This window comes from Leopardus geoffroyi, chromosome C1 (genome assembly GCF_018350155.1).
Source record: "Leopardus geoffroyi isolate Oge1 chromosome C1, O.geoffroyi_Oge1_pat1.0, whole genome shotgun sequence".
In the NCBI taxonomy this organism is placed as follows: domain Eukaryota; kingdom Metazoa; phylum Chordata; class Mammalia; order Carnivora; family Felidae; genus Leopardus; species Leopardus geoffroyi.
Window position 1 is genome coordinate 64,921,211 of NC_059328.1, and position 13,477 is coordinate 64,934,687.

At 42.1% G+C, this 13,477-nt stretch overlaps 1 protein-coding gene across 4 annotated transcripts in view; it reads left to right on the forward strand.

The window, feature by feature from the left end:
* AK5 (adenylate kinase 5) overlaps nt 1-13,477 on the forward strand; it is a 262,841-nt gene that overhangs the window by 177,791 nt on the left and 71,573 nt on the right. For all 4 annotated transcript variants that reach the window (XM_045477912.1, XM_045477913.1, XM_045477911.1 and 1 more), the window contains exon 9: nt 8,566-8,608. In XM_045477912.1, the coding sequence (XP_045333868.1) occupies nt 8,566-8,608 (43 nt within the window). The remainder of the gene's footprint in view (nt 1-8,565; nt 8,609-13,477) is intronic.

Genomic DNA, 13,477 nt, shown 5'->3' on the forward strand with positions numbered 1-13,477 from the left:
GGCTGGTCCTGTGATAGTCACACAGGGCCAGACTGCTTCCCTCTTTCCCAGACTGTTGCCCCCTTCAGTCTGTGAGCATTGCCTCCCTTCAAGGTCTCGAGGCAGCAAGGGCAGCTCCAAGCATCTGGTCCTCACATGATCATTTGCAAAAATAGAATGGATGAGTGAAGCTGATCCTCCCCATGTTTGTCCCTCTTTCTTTTTAATAGGAACTCTGTCCTCTGAAGCCCAGAGACTTGCTTTTCACATCCTGCTGGCCCAGATTTGGTCAAAACCCTATGCCCATAATGCAGAGGATGGGAAAGCAAGGATCGGCCATCTTTGGCATCTGATGAGACAGGTGGCTCTGCCTGCAAGAAAGTGGGCTATTGGGTAGGCATCTAAGAGGGTCTGCCAATGGGGGTCAGGGAGGGGGGCAGAGGGGGTGGTCCTGGCAGTGTTCTGGAACCACCTACTCCACTCCCACCAATAGTAGTTCCATTCTTCTCTTTTAGATATTAGGCTTCCATATGAGATTCTGTTTGAACAAAAGCCCCCATGGATAAAAATCATTTACAACCCTTTGTTTTAGCACATGCTCAAATACCTAATATAGTCAGTGAGTCAAAACCGTTTGTTCACTGTTACTTTTCCAGCATCTAGACCCATTCCCAGCATATAGGAGGAGCTTGAGTTAATTCCCTGTTGTTGCCCTAACAAATTACCACAAACTTCATGGATAAAAATAACACAAATATATTATCTTACAGTTATGGAAGTCAAAAATCCAAAATAGATTTCACTCAGCTAAAATCAAGGTTCCAGCAAGATCTCATTCCTCCTCAACTCAGGTCTACAGGTTGTTTCTAGTGGGAAGAACACCTCTTTTGACCTGCCTCTTTGATTCACAGCTCCAACCTGGATGTCATTGTTAGTTCCTCCTTTGTTCTATGTCCCACAACCACCAACTAACCCTGTCTTACTGCCCATTCAACCTTACCCTCTAGAACCTCCGGGAGTTGGACACGGACATTCAAGTTGAGGAATAATGAAAGTGAGAGACATGGGGCAAGGTCAGAGCTGGACTCTGGATTTAGGGGTGGTCCATGGGAAGCTGCTTGGTGCATCTGTCATAGTGATAACCAAGAAGTGCTTCAGACTGAAGAGAAAGGCATTGGGATACACCCATGATGAGGGAAGGACTCAGAGGAATTGAGGAGGAGTCATCAAAGGGTCCTTTGAGCTCTCCACTTGCTCACTGTACCCCACCTGTCTCCCCCCAGTCTTACTTGCTTTTTAAAGAAAGAAGGTGGGACAAAGAGTGACTCCTCTGGGTGATATTTTTCTCCCTGAAAAACACACAGACACATACAGAGGTTTTTTTTTTTTTTTTAAGTTTATTTATTTATTTTGAGAGAGAGAGAGAGAGAGAGCGCATGCACAAATAGTAGAGGGGCAGAGCAAGAAGGAGACAGAGAATCCCAAGCAGGCTCTGCACTGTCAGTACAGAACCCAATGCTAGGCTCAAATTCACAAACCGTGAGATCACGACCTGAGCTGAAGTCGGACGTTTAACCAACTGAGCCACCCAAGGACCCCGGCCAACATTAACTTTAAATGAGAGGAAATCAGACTGGGAACTTTGCTCCTTCCTTTACAGCAGCAGCCTGACAAAACCCTGCTTAACCACATGCTGCATTTGGCATGTGAAGACAAGATTAAAGTGTGTCTTACATTGTCTTCTAGCAGTGGGGTGAAAACAGGAAGTTGTAGGAAAACATCAGGAAAATATTTTCTTTAGAAGTTTTATTAGAGGGGCGCCTGGGTGTCTCAGTAGGTTAAGTGTCCGATTCTTGACTTCAGCTCAGGTAATGATCTCACAGTTTGTAAGATCGAGCCCCTTGTCAGGCTCTGTGCTAACAGAGTGGAGCCTGCTTGGGATTCTCTTTCTCCCTCTCTCTGCCCCTCCCTGACTCGTGCTCTTTCTCTTTCTCTCTCTCAATAAATAAAAAACATTTTTAAAAACCTTTAAAATAAAATAAATTTTTTATTAGAGACAGCAACATTTTGATTTATATATAAAAGAAGAAAAACATTCCTCCTAGAGAGCCAGATCTGTAAACCACTATTTAAAGTAGTTCATGTAGAGAACCTGCAATTTAATAAGACTAGGAAAAGGTTAGCCTAGCATCCCCTATATTTTTTTATCCCTGTTTACTCAATTACACAAGTGCTACCACAGCAAGAAGGCCTCTAATTGTGTATACTTCAGTGAGAGAGAAATGAGACTTGCCGTAAAATAAATTCTTGGGTGTAACTAAATTACACACCACTCCCCATACTTTTTTTCCAAATTGCCCATTACTTTAAATGAAAACATGCTTTAGAAAAGAACTGTAAACACTCAAAGTGCTTCTCAAGGACCAGTCTCCCTTCTTCCTGCTGATAAAATGCAGTTACGTTTCTGTTTTCCAATACTCTCCTGCTGAAGATCTGAGGAATCTTAAAACTACATTCACAGCTAACCAGTAAACTTGAGAATTTCGCTTTCACATCATTTGGTTGGCATGATGTGGCTTCCGTCCCTCTTTTAGCAAAGGAATCCACCTTCCTTCCTATTCATAAGACACCATGAGCATTCGCTTCGCTGGTGTAGTGTAGTTACTCGTTACACTCTGTGCTCCATATCACACACAGACGGGTTGTCATGCTCCATCAGGGGCTGCAGGAGAGGCATCAGGACCCAGGCATGGGAACCAGGCAAGCGCACTAACTGGGGCACCCTGCATAGTCACATAGCTTGCTGAGCCTGTTTCCTCATCTGAACAATAGGAAATCTCAAACTTGCCCATCTCCTAGTGTCTTTCCGAGGATTGGATGACATCATGCACGTTAAAAACACTCTGAACACTAGCAAATAGCAGTTCCAATAACCGTTTTTTAAAATTGTTTGCTCAGGGGGCACCTGGGTGGCTCAGTCAGTTAAGCATCCAATTTCGGCTCAGGTCATGATCACACGGTTCATGGATTCAAGCCCTGCGCTAGGCTCTGTGCTGACAGCTCAGAGCCTGGATCCTGCTTCAGATTCTGTGTCTCCCTCGCTCTCTGCCCCTCCCCTGCTCACACTCTGTCTCTGTCTCTGTCTCTGTCTCTCTCACTCTCAAAAATAATAAATAAACTTTAAAAAAAATTAGTTGTTTACTCAAGGTGTTTGCTGTTTTTGTTTTTTAACAAAAAAGCTTCACAAAGTTTCATTTTCAGGTTATGAGATGGGGAAATAGCCTCGTATTGTTTGGGTTGGGTTCTTTTTTAAATTATTATTTCTCCCTGTTAAGATTCTGCTTCTCAATGAAGATGACCACTTCTGAGAACTACAGAACATTTTGTGCCTCAAACCCATCCCCACCTTCCTGTTGTTGCTTCTTAGAACCAGCGAGGGAGGCCTTAGATCAGTTTAAATAGAAACCTAGGAAAATCCTCATGCTAACATTTCATGGTCCATGATTCTTTGAGAACTGCTTAGTATTCGGGGAGGTCAGAAAAAATTATAAAAGACTGCTCCTCACATTCATTTCAGAAACTAGAGAATCTCTTTGAAATCCATTGTTTTGAATCTTGAAGTTGATCTCTGTGCTTAATGTCAGAGAAAGAAAGTAGTCTTTTCTTGGTGAATTTTAGGGCAAGAAATTCATCTTAGCTATGATATTCTGTTGTTAAATAAAACCTCTTTGTCATAATTCCATTTGAAGCTGTATACATTTTTATACCATGAAATATACATACAGTTTAATACAAACAAGAACTAGAAAGATACCCCAAAAATGTCCTACCTCCTTCCCAGGAGAGCTTTCGTTTCGTGGTCCCCAAAGGGATATTTATTTATTTATTTTAAGTATTTTTTTATTAATTTCGAATAACTTTTTAATTTTTTTAATGTGTATTTATTTTTGAGAGAGAGACAGAGCATGAGGCGGGGGAAGGGTGGGCAGAGAGAGAGGGAGACACCGAATCTGAAGCAGGCTCCAAGTTCCAATCTGTCAGCACAGAGCCCGACCCAGGCCTCGAACCCACAAACAGCAAGATCATGACCTGAGCCAAAGTTCGATGTTTAACCAACTGAGCCACCCAGATGACCTGTCCCAAAAGGATTTTTAAACATCAACACTATCTACATAAGGAGGAGCAGCGTAAATATCTGACTCCATGACCTCACCTCTGATACCAGTAAGAGACTGCTGATAAAGTAACATAGGTTGGTATCAGGGCACTGAGGGCAGCAGTGGATATGCTCAGGCACATCCCCATCCAGTGACATACAGAACTTCAGCAGCATCATTCCACACGCATAGGTTCCCAGCAAGGATCCAGTGAGATTATAGCAGTAGTTCAATGTCCACTTTATATTAGGACCTGATCTGCTTGTGACAGTGTCACACAGAACGGGTCCTGCAGGCAGGAGCATACACCAGGCTGCAATGAAAGCAGGTGGAAGAACATAATTTCTTATGATTGGTGAACCCATCCGGGAGGCTACGTTGCTCTATTTTTATCTCTCCCCCCAAAATTTCAATAGTTCAAGGAATTGAGAGTGACAAGACACCCATATCATAAGGTGGTGATAGTAGGAGCTACAATCCTAAAGGAAAACATATACGCACCTCAACTAGCTGCTCTTCTTAAAAATGATACCAGAATCCAGCCTTGCAAAAGCAGTTCCTTGCCGACACATCCACCCCGGGAAATAAAGTTGAATGCAATTCGCTTTTGCTCTCCTATGGCTCTGGCCTGACTGGAGAATGAGAGATAGAGACCAAAGCATATCCATAGTCCAAACCCAGTTTCCCATAGAGCCACAAGTCCTGTCTGGAGGTTCTAGCTCTGTCACTGCAACAGGATTTTTTTTATTTCTCCCCTTCAGTTACCAGCATTGTATCGTAAAGATAGCACAAGAAGATATGGCAACCTGAACTTGCTCTTGTGTGTTAATGGTTTCTCTGCAGCTTTGCCCATCTTCACCAGCATTAATTACCTCATTGCAGTCTGTGTCTTGGCTTCGTATGTGTGAGTCATAATTGGCACTTACATAAAATCTGTGCCAATATTAGTACCGTTTCTGTCGGTTTGTTCAGATTTAGTATTCTGCTTTATGCCCCCCAAACCTAGTTTATTACTGTGGAAAGGCACCTATGCCTCATCATACCCACAAAGCTCAACCTCACAATTCAGGCTTACAGGTGTCAGAAGGCTGACTAGATGGAGCACAACACAATGAAAGACTGTAACACCAAGAAGCACCCATGGGTGCCTAGGGTGGAAGTTGGTAGTGAATGGGTTGTACTTTCTCAAAGTAGGCCTCACTGCAGATGCAGCTACAGATTATTAGGTATCTGAAACAAACCTGTCTGACATTTTGCTTCTTATATAATTGACATTCTGAATTAATGCCTTTCATACAGAACACACTTAGCACTTGAAAAGAAAGAGATGAGACTTAGGGCTTCTGGGGTCTTTATGGCATCTTTTTCACCAAAACAAAACCAGAAGTGTTTGCCTTTCATTAGTTGTTAGTGTGTGTGTGTGTGTGTGTGTGTGTGTGTGTGTGTATAAGATGCCAGATTAATTTTATTTACAAAAAAAATTCACATAGGAATCATGAGGTTTATTGAGCATCAATGGAAAATAACACCCCCCCAGTCAAACATCCTATTTACCTGGGCTTTCATGTCATTGAATGCACTGGGCCCCATTCCTAGCACCACTCTGCTCCAAAAACTTTTCACTATCAGGGCTTTATTGGAAGTAAGGCTGGGGCTCATATGAAGCCGTTGGGCAAACATACTAGAAGGCTATGAATAAAAGCTATGGATAAAAACCAGTCAGACTCAAGAAGCCACATAGAGGTGAGATAGGCTCCTTTATAACACAGTGCATTATTTTACTAATTCAGATTAACCTTGATTGCTCTTCTAAAACATGATAACTAGGTGTGAGAAAAATCTGATGCAGTTCAGCCTGTAAGATGGGTGTAAGTCTTATAACTCAACAGTGATATTAAAAATTAAGGGAGAAGACTCCCTAACACTACCTGGATATGTTCAATAGCTGTGTGACAAGCAATAAGCAGAGTCTAATGGAACAATCCTTTTCCAACAAAAGCTACTGAACCTCTTTCGTGTAGATGCTTGTTAGGCAAACATAACTTCAAACAGGTCCCTGTCTCAGGTGGGCTTCGCTAGAGGCAAAACCTCAAATGGGAATTCTTTGCAAGTGTGCTATTAGGGAGTGCTTTTAGGACAGGGGGAGAGATGCAAGATAGGGCAGGGACAGGCGCTGAGCAAGGATGTGACCCCAGGTGGCTATCAGCTTCAGTCTGATCTCAAGGGGAACACTAGGGCACAACTTATACCAGAATTGTCCTATGTTGAAGGTGTTCTGTGAGCCCTTAGCAACAGCTGAGAGATGGGTGCACCAGCCAGGCAGTGGCATGACACTAACTGATCCATGGTGGTAGCTGAGCTCCTAGGATTAAATCTCCACGAACCATGCTGTGTGGTAGGAGATGTGGTTCTCATCCTAACCCTGACTTCACTAAGGACATGATGACATGGCCATGGGCTCCTCAAATGACCTCAATGACCACCCATTTCCCCATCTGTAAAATGGGAGAGGGTGATGGCAGGGTTGGATTAGATGATCCCAATAACTCCAAAATGCAATGCTGTAAAATGCAATGATTTCAACAAGAGAAGTAGGGATAGGCTCACTGAGGAATAATTGACATTTTTCCTATTCATGGAAGGAAGTTAATGAATGCAAATGTGTTCCTGAATGAACACTCCATTAAAAACTTCTCTCGGGGCGCCTGGGTGGCGCAGTCGGTTAAGCGTCCGACTTCAGCCAGGTCACGATCTCGCGGTCCGTGAGTTCGAGCCCCGCGTCAGGCTCTGGGCTGATGGCTCAGAGCCTGGAGCCTGTTTCCGATTCTGTGTCTCCCTCTCTCTCTGCCCCTCCCCCGTTCATGCTCTGTCTCTCTCTGTCCCAAAAATAAATAAACGTTGAAAAAAAAAATTAAAAAAAAAAACAAAAACTCTTCTCTCACCTGGAATAGCTCTAGATACACAGGGAAATCTAAGAAGACAAGCAGTAAAGTTGCCCTGAAGGCATATGTTCTAAAAAAGAATGGCAAGGCTGATTTCAAACAAGTACTCTCATGGCAGTTTACCTTAAGGGGGCATTAATACAACAAGCCAACCTCATTTAACTGACTCCTACATCAAAGCAAATTAGAAGCAAGAGGCTGGAGTGAAGCATGAGCCACAGGCTGGCCCTGCAAAATGGCACAACCTGTAATGGAGAGCAGTTTGACAAAATCTATCAGTTATAGATACATTTACTGTCTGACCACACACCCCCTTCTCTGATAATTTATCCTACAGATATATGTGTATGAAATGACCTTTATATGAGCTTATTCACCATGCTTTTCCCAAAATAATCCAAGATTGGAAACAGCTCAATGGTCCATCAATAAAGGACTAGTTAAAAACAACAACTATGTTACCTTCCATACGATAGAATACTGTACAACTGAGAACATTCTGTATTGATATGGAAAGTTCTCCAGGATACACTGATAAGTGAAAATGCAAGGGGAAGAACAGTATCATTATAGATGAGTATGTATATTATGAACATATATGCATGTGTAATATAAGTACACTTTTTTCTGTATACAAAATGGAGGTAATGCCATATTATATATTTATGTTCAAATGTATCCATAGATATCTGAAAGTTTTTTGTGTATTGGGAAAAAGATGCAAAAAAAAAAAAAACTTCTGTAAGTGGTTACCTATGATGGATGAGGGAATGGGAAAATGGAATGGATGGAGACATAAGTAGAAATTAGAATTCTCACCAAATGCCTTTTTATATAAACTTTCATCCTAGACTCCCCTCACCACCCCCCTCCAACTACCACTGGTTCTTCTGCAAGGAAAATGCAGCAGCTGCTTGATTAAAAAATAAAATAAACATTTAAAAGCAGGCATCAATCAAAGCTGGTCATTCCAGTCTCCCTTATTTCATGCTTTAGTTTTCAGGGATTGGCCAGTGGTTAACCATATGGCACCCACTGCTAAACACTTCCTATCTGGCCCTTTACAGAGAGTGTGCCAAGTCCAGCTTTAAACCATGAAGTTGTTTTTAAACAACTATAACTACAACCATCGGTGAGCTTCGGTCACTGAAGAGTGTTGTGTTCTTCAAATCAGCTTTTCTGATCACAGATAGGTCATGCACCAAGAAAATGAAGTGTGATATTGTACCAGGAAGTCCAACAAAGACAGCATAAACTCTTGGGACAGACAGCCCAGGTTCCAATCTGGGTTTTGTCCCTCACTGCTACATGACCTTGGGCAACTTGCTTCTCGAATTATTGGCTTTTTCATCTGAAAAAGGTGGATAGTAATTGTGCCTCCTTCATAGAGTTGTTTGGAAAGTTAGGTATGTTAATGTACATTGGCAAGAAGTTTAGCACAATACCTGTTAGTACTCTCACCTAATATTTTGATTTTTTATGTGCAGGGTGATGACCAGTTGAATGTATTTGGAGAGGATACCATGGGAGGTGAGTTTCCCTTACTGATCAGACCAAAGTTGTATTTTAGTAGCTTTGAACATGTCTTTTTTATTAAACGCCAACTGATAGACAGTAAACTACTGACAGCATGCAGTTTTTCCTTAACCAGGCTACACAATTAAGATTGGAACTCTTTGGATCTTTCCCCTTTTAGTCCATAGCAAGAATCAAAGGGCCACCTTACTTAGAGATGCATTTCCTTACTACCCAGAGAACATGACCCTTGACATGCTTAGTGAAAATGGAATGTTCCCGTAAAAATATGTTTGGGAAACATTTAACACTCACTACCCTTTGGAAGAGACACATATAACAGCATAGCAAGATTCCTATAAGTCCTGCAGTAAAGACAGCTGGCTAACTTTAACATTCTTCAAATTTATTGGAAGTCTTTTTCCTACATGGTAGTTAAAATTCTTCAGTGTGCTGTTGGGATGCAACCTAAGAAACACCCAAATTATCCTGCTTTGTAACTGTTGTCATGTTAAAAGTCTCATAACATGGGGCGCCTGGGTGGCGCAGTCAGTTAAGCGTCCGACTTCAGCCAGGTCACGATCTCGCGGTCCGTGAGTTCGAGCCCCGCGTCGGGCTCTGGGCTGATGGCTCGGAGCCTGGAGCCTGTTTCCGATTCTGTGTCTCCCTCTCTCTCTGCCCCTCCCCCGTTCATGCTCTGTCTCTCTCTGTCCCAAAAATAAATAAACGTTGAAAAAAAAAAAGTCTCATAACAACTAGCAAATTCAGCCTTCACTGTCTGAAAATAGCTAAAATTATGTGAATTTGAGATTGTCCAAAAGAGATAAGGCTCATGATTGTCCTAGGTAAAGTACCTTCTAACATGTCCACTCAGTAATAAATGTTGCTGTAACTATGGTTCATGGAAATATGTTTGTATTGACTGTGAGCACATGCAAGTAAGTGATCTGGCTTTCCAAATAACCCCAGCTCTAATCCTACACTGATCCATGAGCATGAGGTAATAGATAAAGTGTCATTTGATGATAATGGCCATAGCAGTATGTGAAAATCTCAGTCACCAAATGACATCATGGTGATTCATGAGGAAAGGCACATAAACATGAGCCAAGTGCAAATAATCAACTCAGTCCCAACTGGACAGGGATTGATTGATTGCCTAATAAAGTTTCCCTTTTTCCTGGCTATAAAATTAATATGTATTCATTGTGGAAATGTTTTCAAGGTAGAAAATATGAGCTATCTAAAACCTTATGACCTCTAAATAATCATGGTTAATATTCTAGTGTATTTTATCCCAGTGGGTTGGCTATGTACCTGTTTTTATATAGTTGAGAATACATGTGTATATACAAATAATTATCTCCATTCTTTTTGTGTATATCATAACATAAGCATGTTCCCAAGTCATTACAAACTCTCCATAACCTTAACTCCTAATGACTACACTGCATGAATGTTCCATCATAGGTACAACCATACCCAATAACAACCATAGTCGCTTTCTTAGATAGCAAATAGATTAAAAGTTGCTCAGCTTTGTATAGAATTGTTGAATCATTATATTGTTCACCTGAAACCAATATAACCTTGTGCGTTAACTGGACAGGAATTTAAAAAAAGAAACAGTTGTTGCTTAGCTTCATAAAAGGAAGCTGGAAGTCTAGAGAACATGAGATGACCATCTGGTCCATGAGTTAAAAGCACCAATGTATGTGCCTTTAATAGAAAGCTCCAGATAACATAGGATTTTTCCAGTCACTGTGGACTGTTCTGTAGAGACTGCAGCATCTCTTTGATTAGAAAGAACAAAAAATTTTATTCCTTAGTGTGAAAACCAGATGGTTCCCCAAACCCCAAATTCACATCTTTCCTCTGATTTTAGCTCCCCTGTCTCCTTCCCCTCCTGTTCCCAAACCCAATTCTTCATGTCCCATTTTCTCTTCAGAATTGGGCCTTTCCTCAGCTAGTAGTGGATTCCAGCAAAAAGGTAGCATTGTGTATATAAAAAAAACATCCCAATTTTACTGAAAAGCAAGTTGGATAACAGAGGAGTGATCTCGCTTTCAAAAGTACTTATCATCTACATAAAATATAAAGTGTAAGTCAGGCTCCTATCTGTTAATTTTAAGTGTAAAAACTGCAGTTTTATCACCAAGATAGGAAATAAAAACTTTGTACTATCTCTCAAGGTAACCACATTCTGCCCATCATTTTAGTCAACTCACACCCAGAGCAAGAGCAAAAGCAGCTGCCTCCAGAACCAGGAAAAGAGCCCTAAGTTACACCTAGACTGGGAATTTAGGGCTGGCTCCACCCAGTCTGGCCCCTCCATCCTGGGTCTCCCCTCAAGGTGGGGGTAGCTCCAGGAACTTCCACAGCCAAGGGTCTGAATCACACAGCTCAGGGGCCTGGGGTTCCAACAAAAACATCAAATACCTTTGAACTCTAGAATCTTTACTTCAAAACTTCACGTGTTATTTTCCATGAAGTGAAAAATCACAATGTCCTATATTCTAATATATTACTGTCTCTTCAGTGTATATTACAGTTTGAAAGGTAGCTCCCTTAGCATAAGGGTTAAATTAAGAATAATAAAATATTCAAAATTATCTTCAGTTACTCCATCTGCAGTCACATCTGCCCAACTAAGGGAAGCATCCAGTCTCAGATCTATTTTGTTTGTCCAGCATGGTGCTCTAAAAACTTGACTTTAAATGTTAGTTCTTGTTAGCCATAGTTCATAACACTCCACACCCACCCTCCTCACTGGTTTAGAATCTCTGTCTGGCCTTTGTCTAAGCACATCAAAGAAACTCTTCTGAAAGTTCTTTGTGGAATCAGCCTGCTCCCACACACCCACCACCACCACCCCTGGGGGTGTTAAACTAAGCTGCTCAGAAATTAGCCAGTCTTGGGGCGACTGGGTGGCTCAGTCAGTTAAGCGTCCATCTTCAACTCAGGTCATGATCTCACCATTCTTGAGTTTGAGCCCCGCGTCAGGCTCTGTGCTGACAACTCAGAGCCTAGAGCCTGTTTCGGATTCTGTGTCTCCCTCTCTCTCTCTCCCTCTCTCTGCCCCTCCCCCACTCACACTGTGTACTCTTTCTCTCAAAAATTAATAAATGTTTAAAAAAATTAAAAGAGGGGCGCCTGGGTGGCGCAGTCGGTTAAGCGTCCGACTTCAGCCAGGTCACGATCTCACGGTCCGTGAGTTCGAGCCCCGCGTCAGGCTCTGGGCTGATGGCTCAGAGCCTGGACCCTGTTTCCGATTCTGTGTCTCCCTCTCTCTCTGCCCCTCCCCCGTTCATGCTCTGTCTCTCTCTGTCCCAAAAATAAATAAACGTTGAAAAAAAAAATTTTTTTTTTAAATTAAAAGAAATTAGCCAATCTAAGGATTGACTTGAACATGGTGGCATCCTCTGACCCCCTCTAGAGCCTACTTCTTTAGCTTTTCACCATCATTTGCTCAAGATGGCCTCTAGAATACAGCAATACCTCCCTTACTGGCCTGTGCAGACTCCCACAGTCAACTGCAGAGCATCCTGAGCTAATCTACTTTTGCCCCCAAACTCTGTGACCCTGCCCTGGCACAGCTCAGCAGGCAGCCTGATCTCCATAACTAAAGCCCTGTGGTCTTAAAGCCAGGGTGAATTTGTTTCTGCTCTTCTCTAAAACATTCGAGGGTAGTTCTGTTGTTTCTCCTGTCCTCAGGTCCTCACTCTAAACATTTTTTTTTTAGTTTGAGGACCCCCTGCTTCCAGGCTCAAGCAATAACCATTGGCACTTTCTGAGGCCAGAGACCCTGAGCTCACAGAGCCATTCCCAATTCAAGTTTGGGGCTGTGGTCATCTCTTCAAGTAACCTCACTCTTACCCAAGGCCTCTTCGAATTTTGGGTTACTTTAGAAACCTGAAACATGCAACAATAATCACATCATAATTTTGGCCAAGGGACAAAGGGGACCATTTCCTCCTGTGGCCCATTTATTTACGGGAACCACAGAATCATAGGTATTTGAACCGAAAGAGACATTAGAGATCATTGGGTCTGACACCTTTACCCTACAGATGGAGAAACTGAAGTACAAGGGAGAGGAAGTCACTCGCCTAAGTCTAGTCAGTTGAGAATAGTATCAAAAGTGTAGCTATTGTCTACCCATCCTTCATGGCCAGCTACTACACCACATGACAATTGACAATCTTTTAGGGCTCCACAAACTCTGGAGGGTTTTGCACTTTGCCAAAAATTCCTAATTATCCCTCTGTTTCAAAGTGGTGGTTCCTCGGTCCCACACTGTTGGGGTGAATGCAAACTGGTGCATCCACTCTGGAAAACAGTATTGTCGTTCCTCAAAAAGTTAAAAATAGAATTACCCTATGATCCAGCAATTGTACTACTAGGTATTTACCCAGAGGATAGAAAAATACTGATTTGAAGGGATACCTGCATCCCAATGTTTATAGCTGCATTATCAACAATAGCCAAATTATGGAAAGAGCCCAAATGTTCAGCAACTGATGAATGGATAGAGAAGATGTGATACACACACATGTACACACACACACACACACACACACACACACACACACACACACACACGAATATTACCCAGTCATCAAAAAGAATGAAATCTTGCCATTTGCAATGACATGGATGGAGCTAGAATGTATTATAGTAAGTGAAATAAGTCATAGAAAGACAAATACCATATGATTTCACTCATATGTGGAATTTAACAAACAAGCATGGGATAGGGAAAGAGAGGCAAACCAAGAAACAGACTCTTAATGATGGAGAACAAACTGAGGGTTGATGGAGGGAAGTAGGTGGGGGGATGGCTAGATGAGTGAGGACACTTATTGTGATGAGCACTAGGTGTTG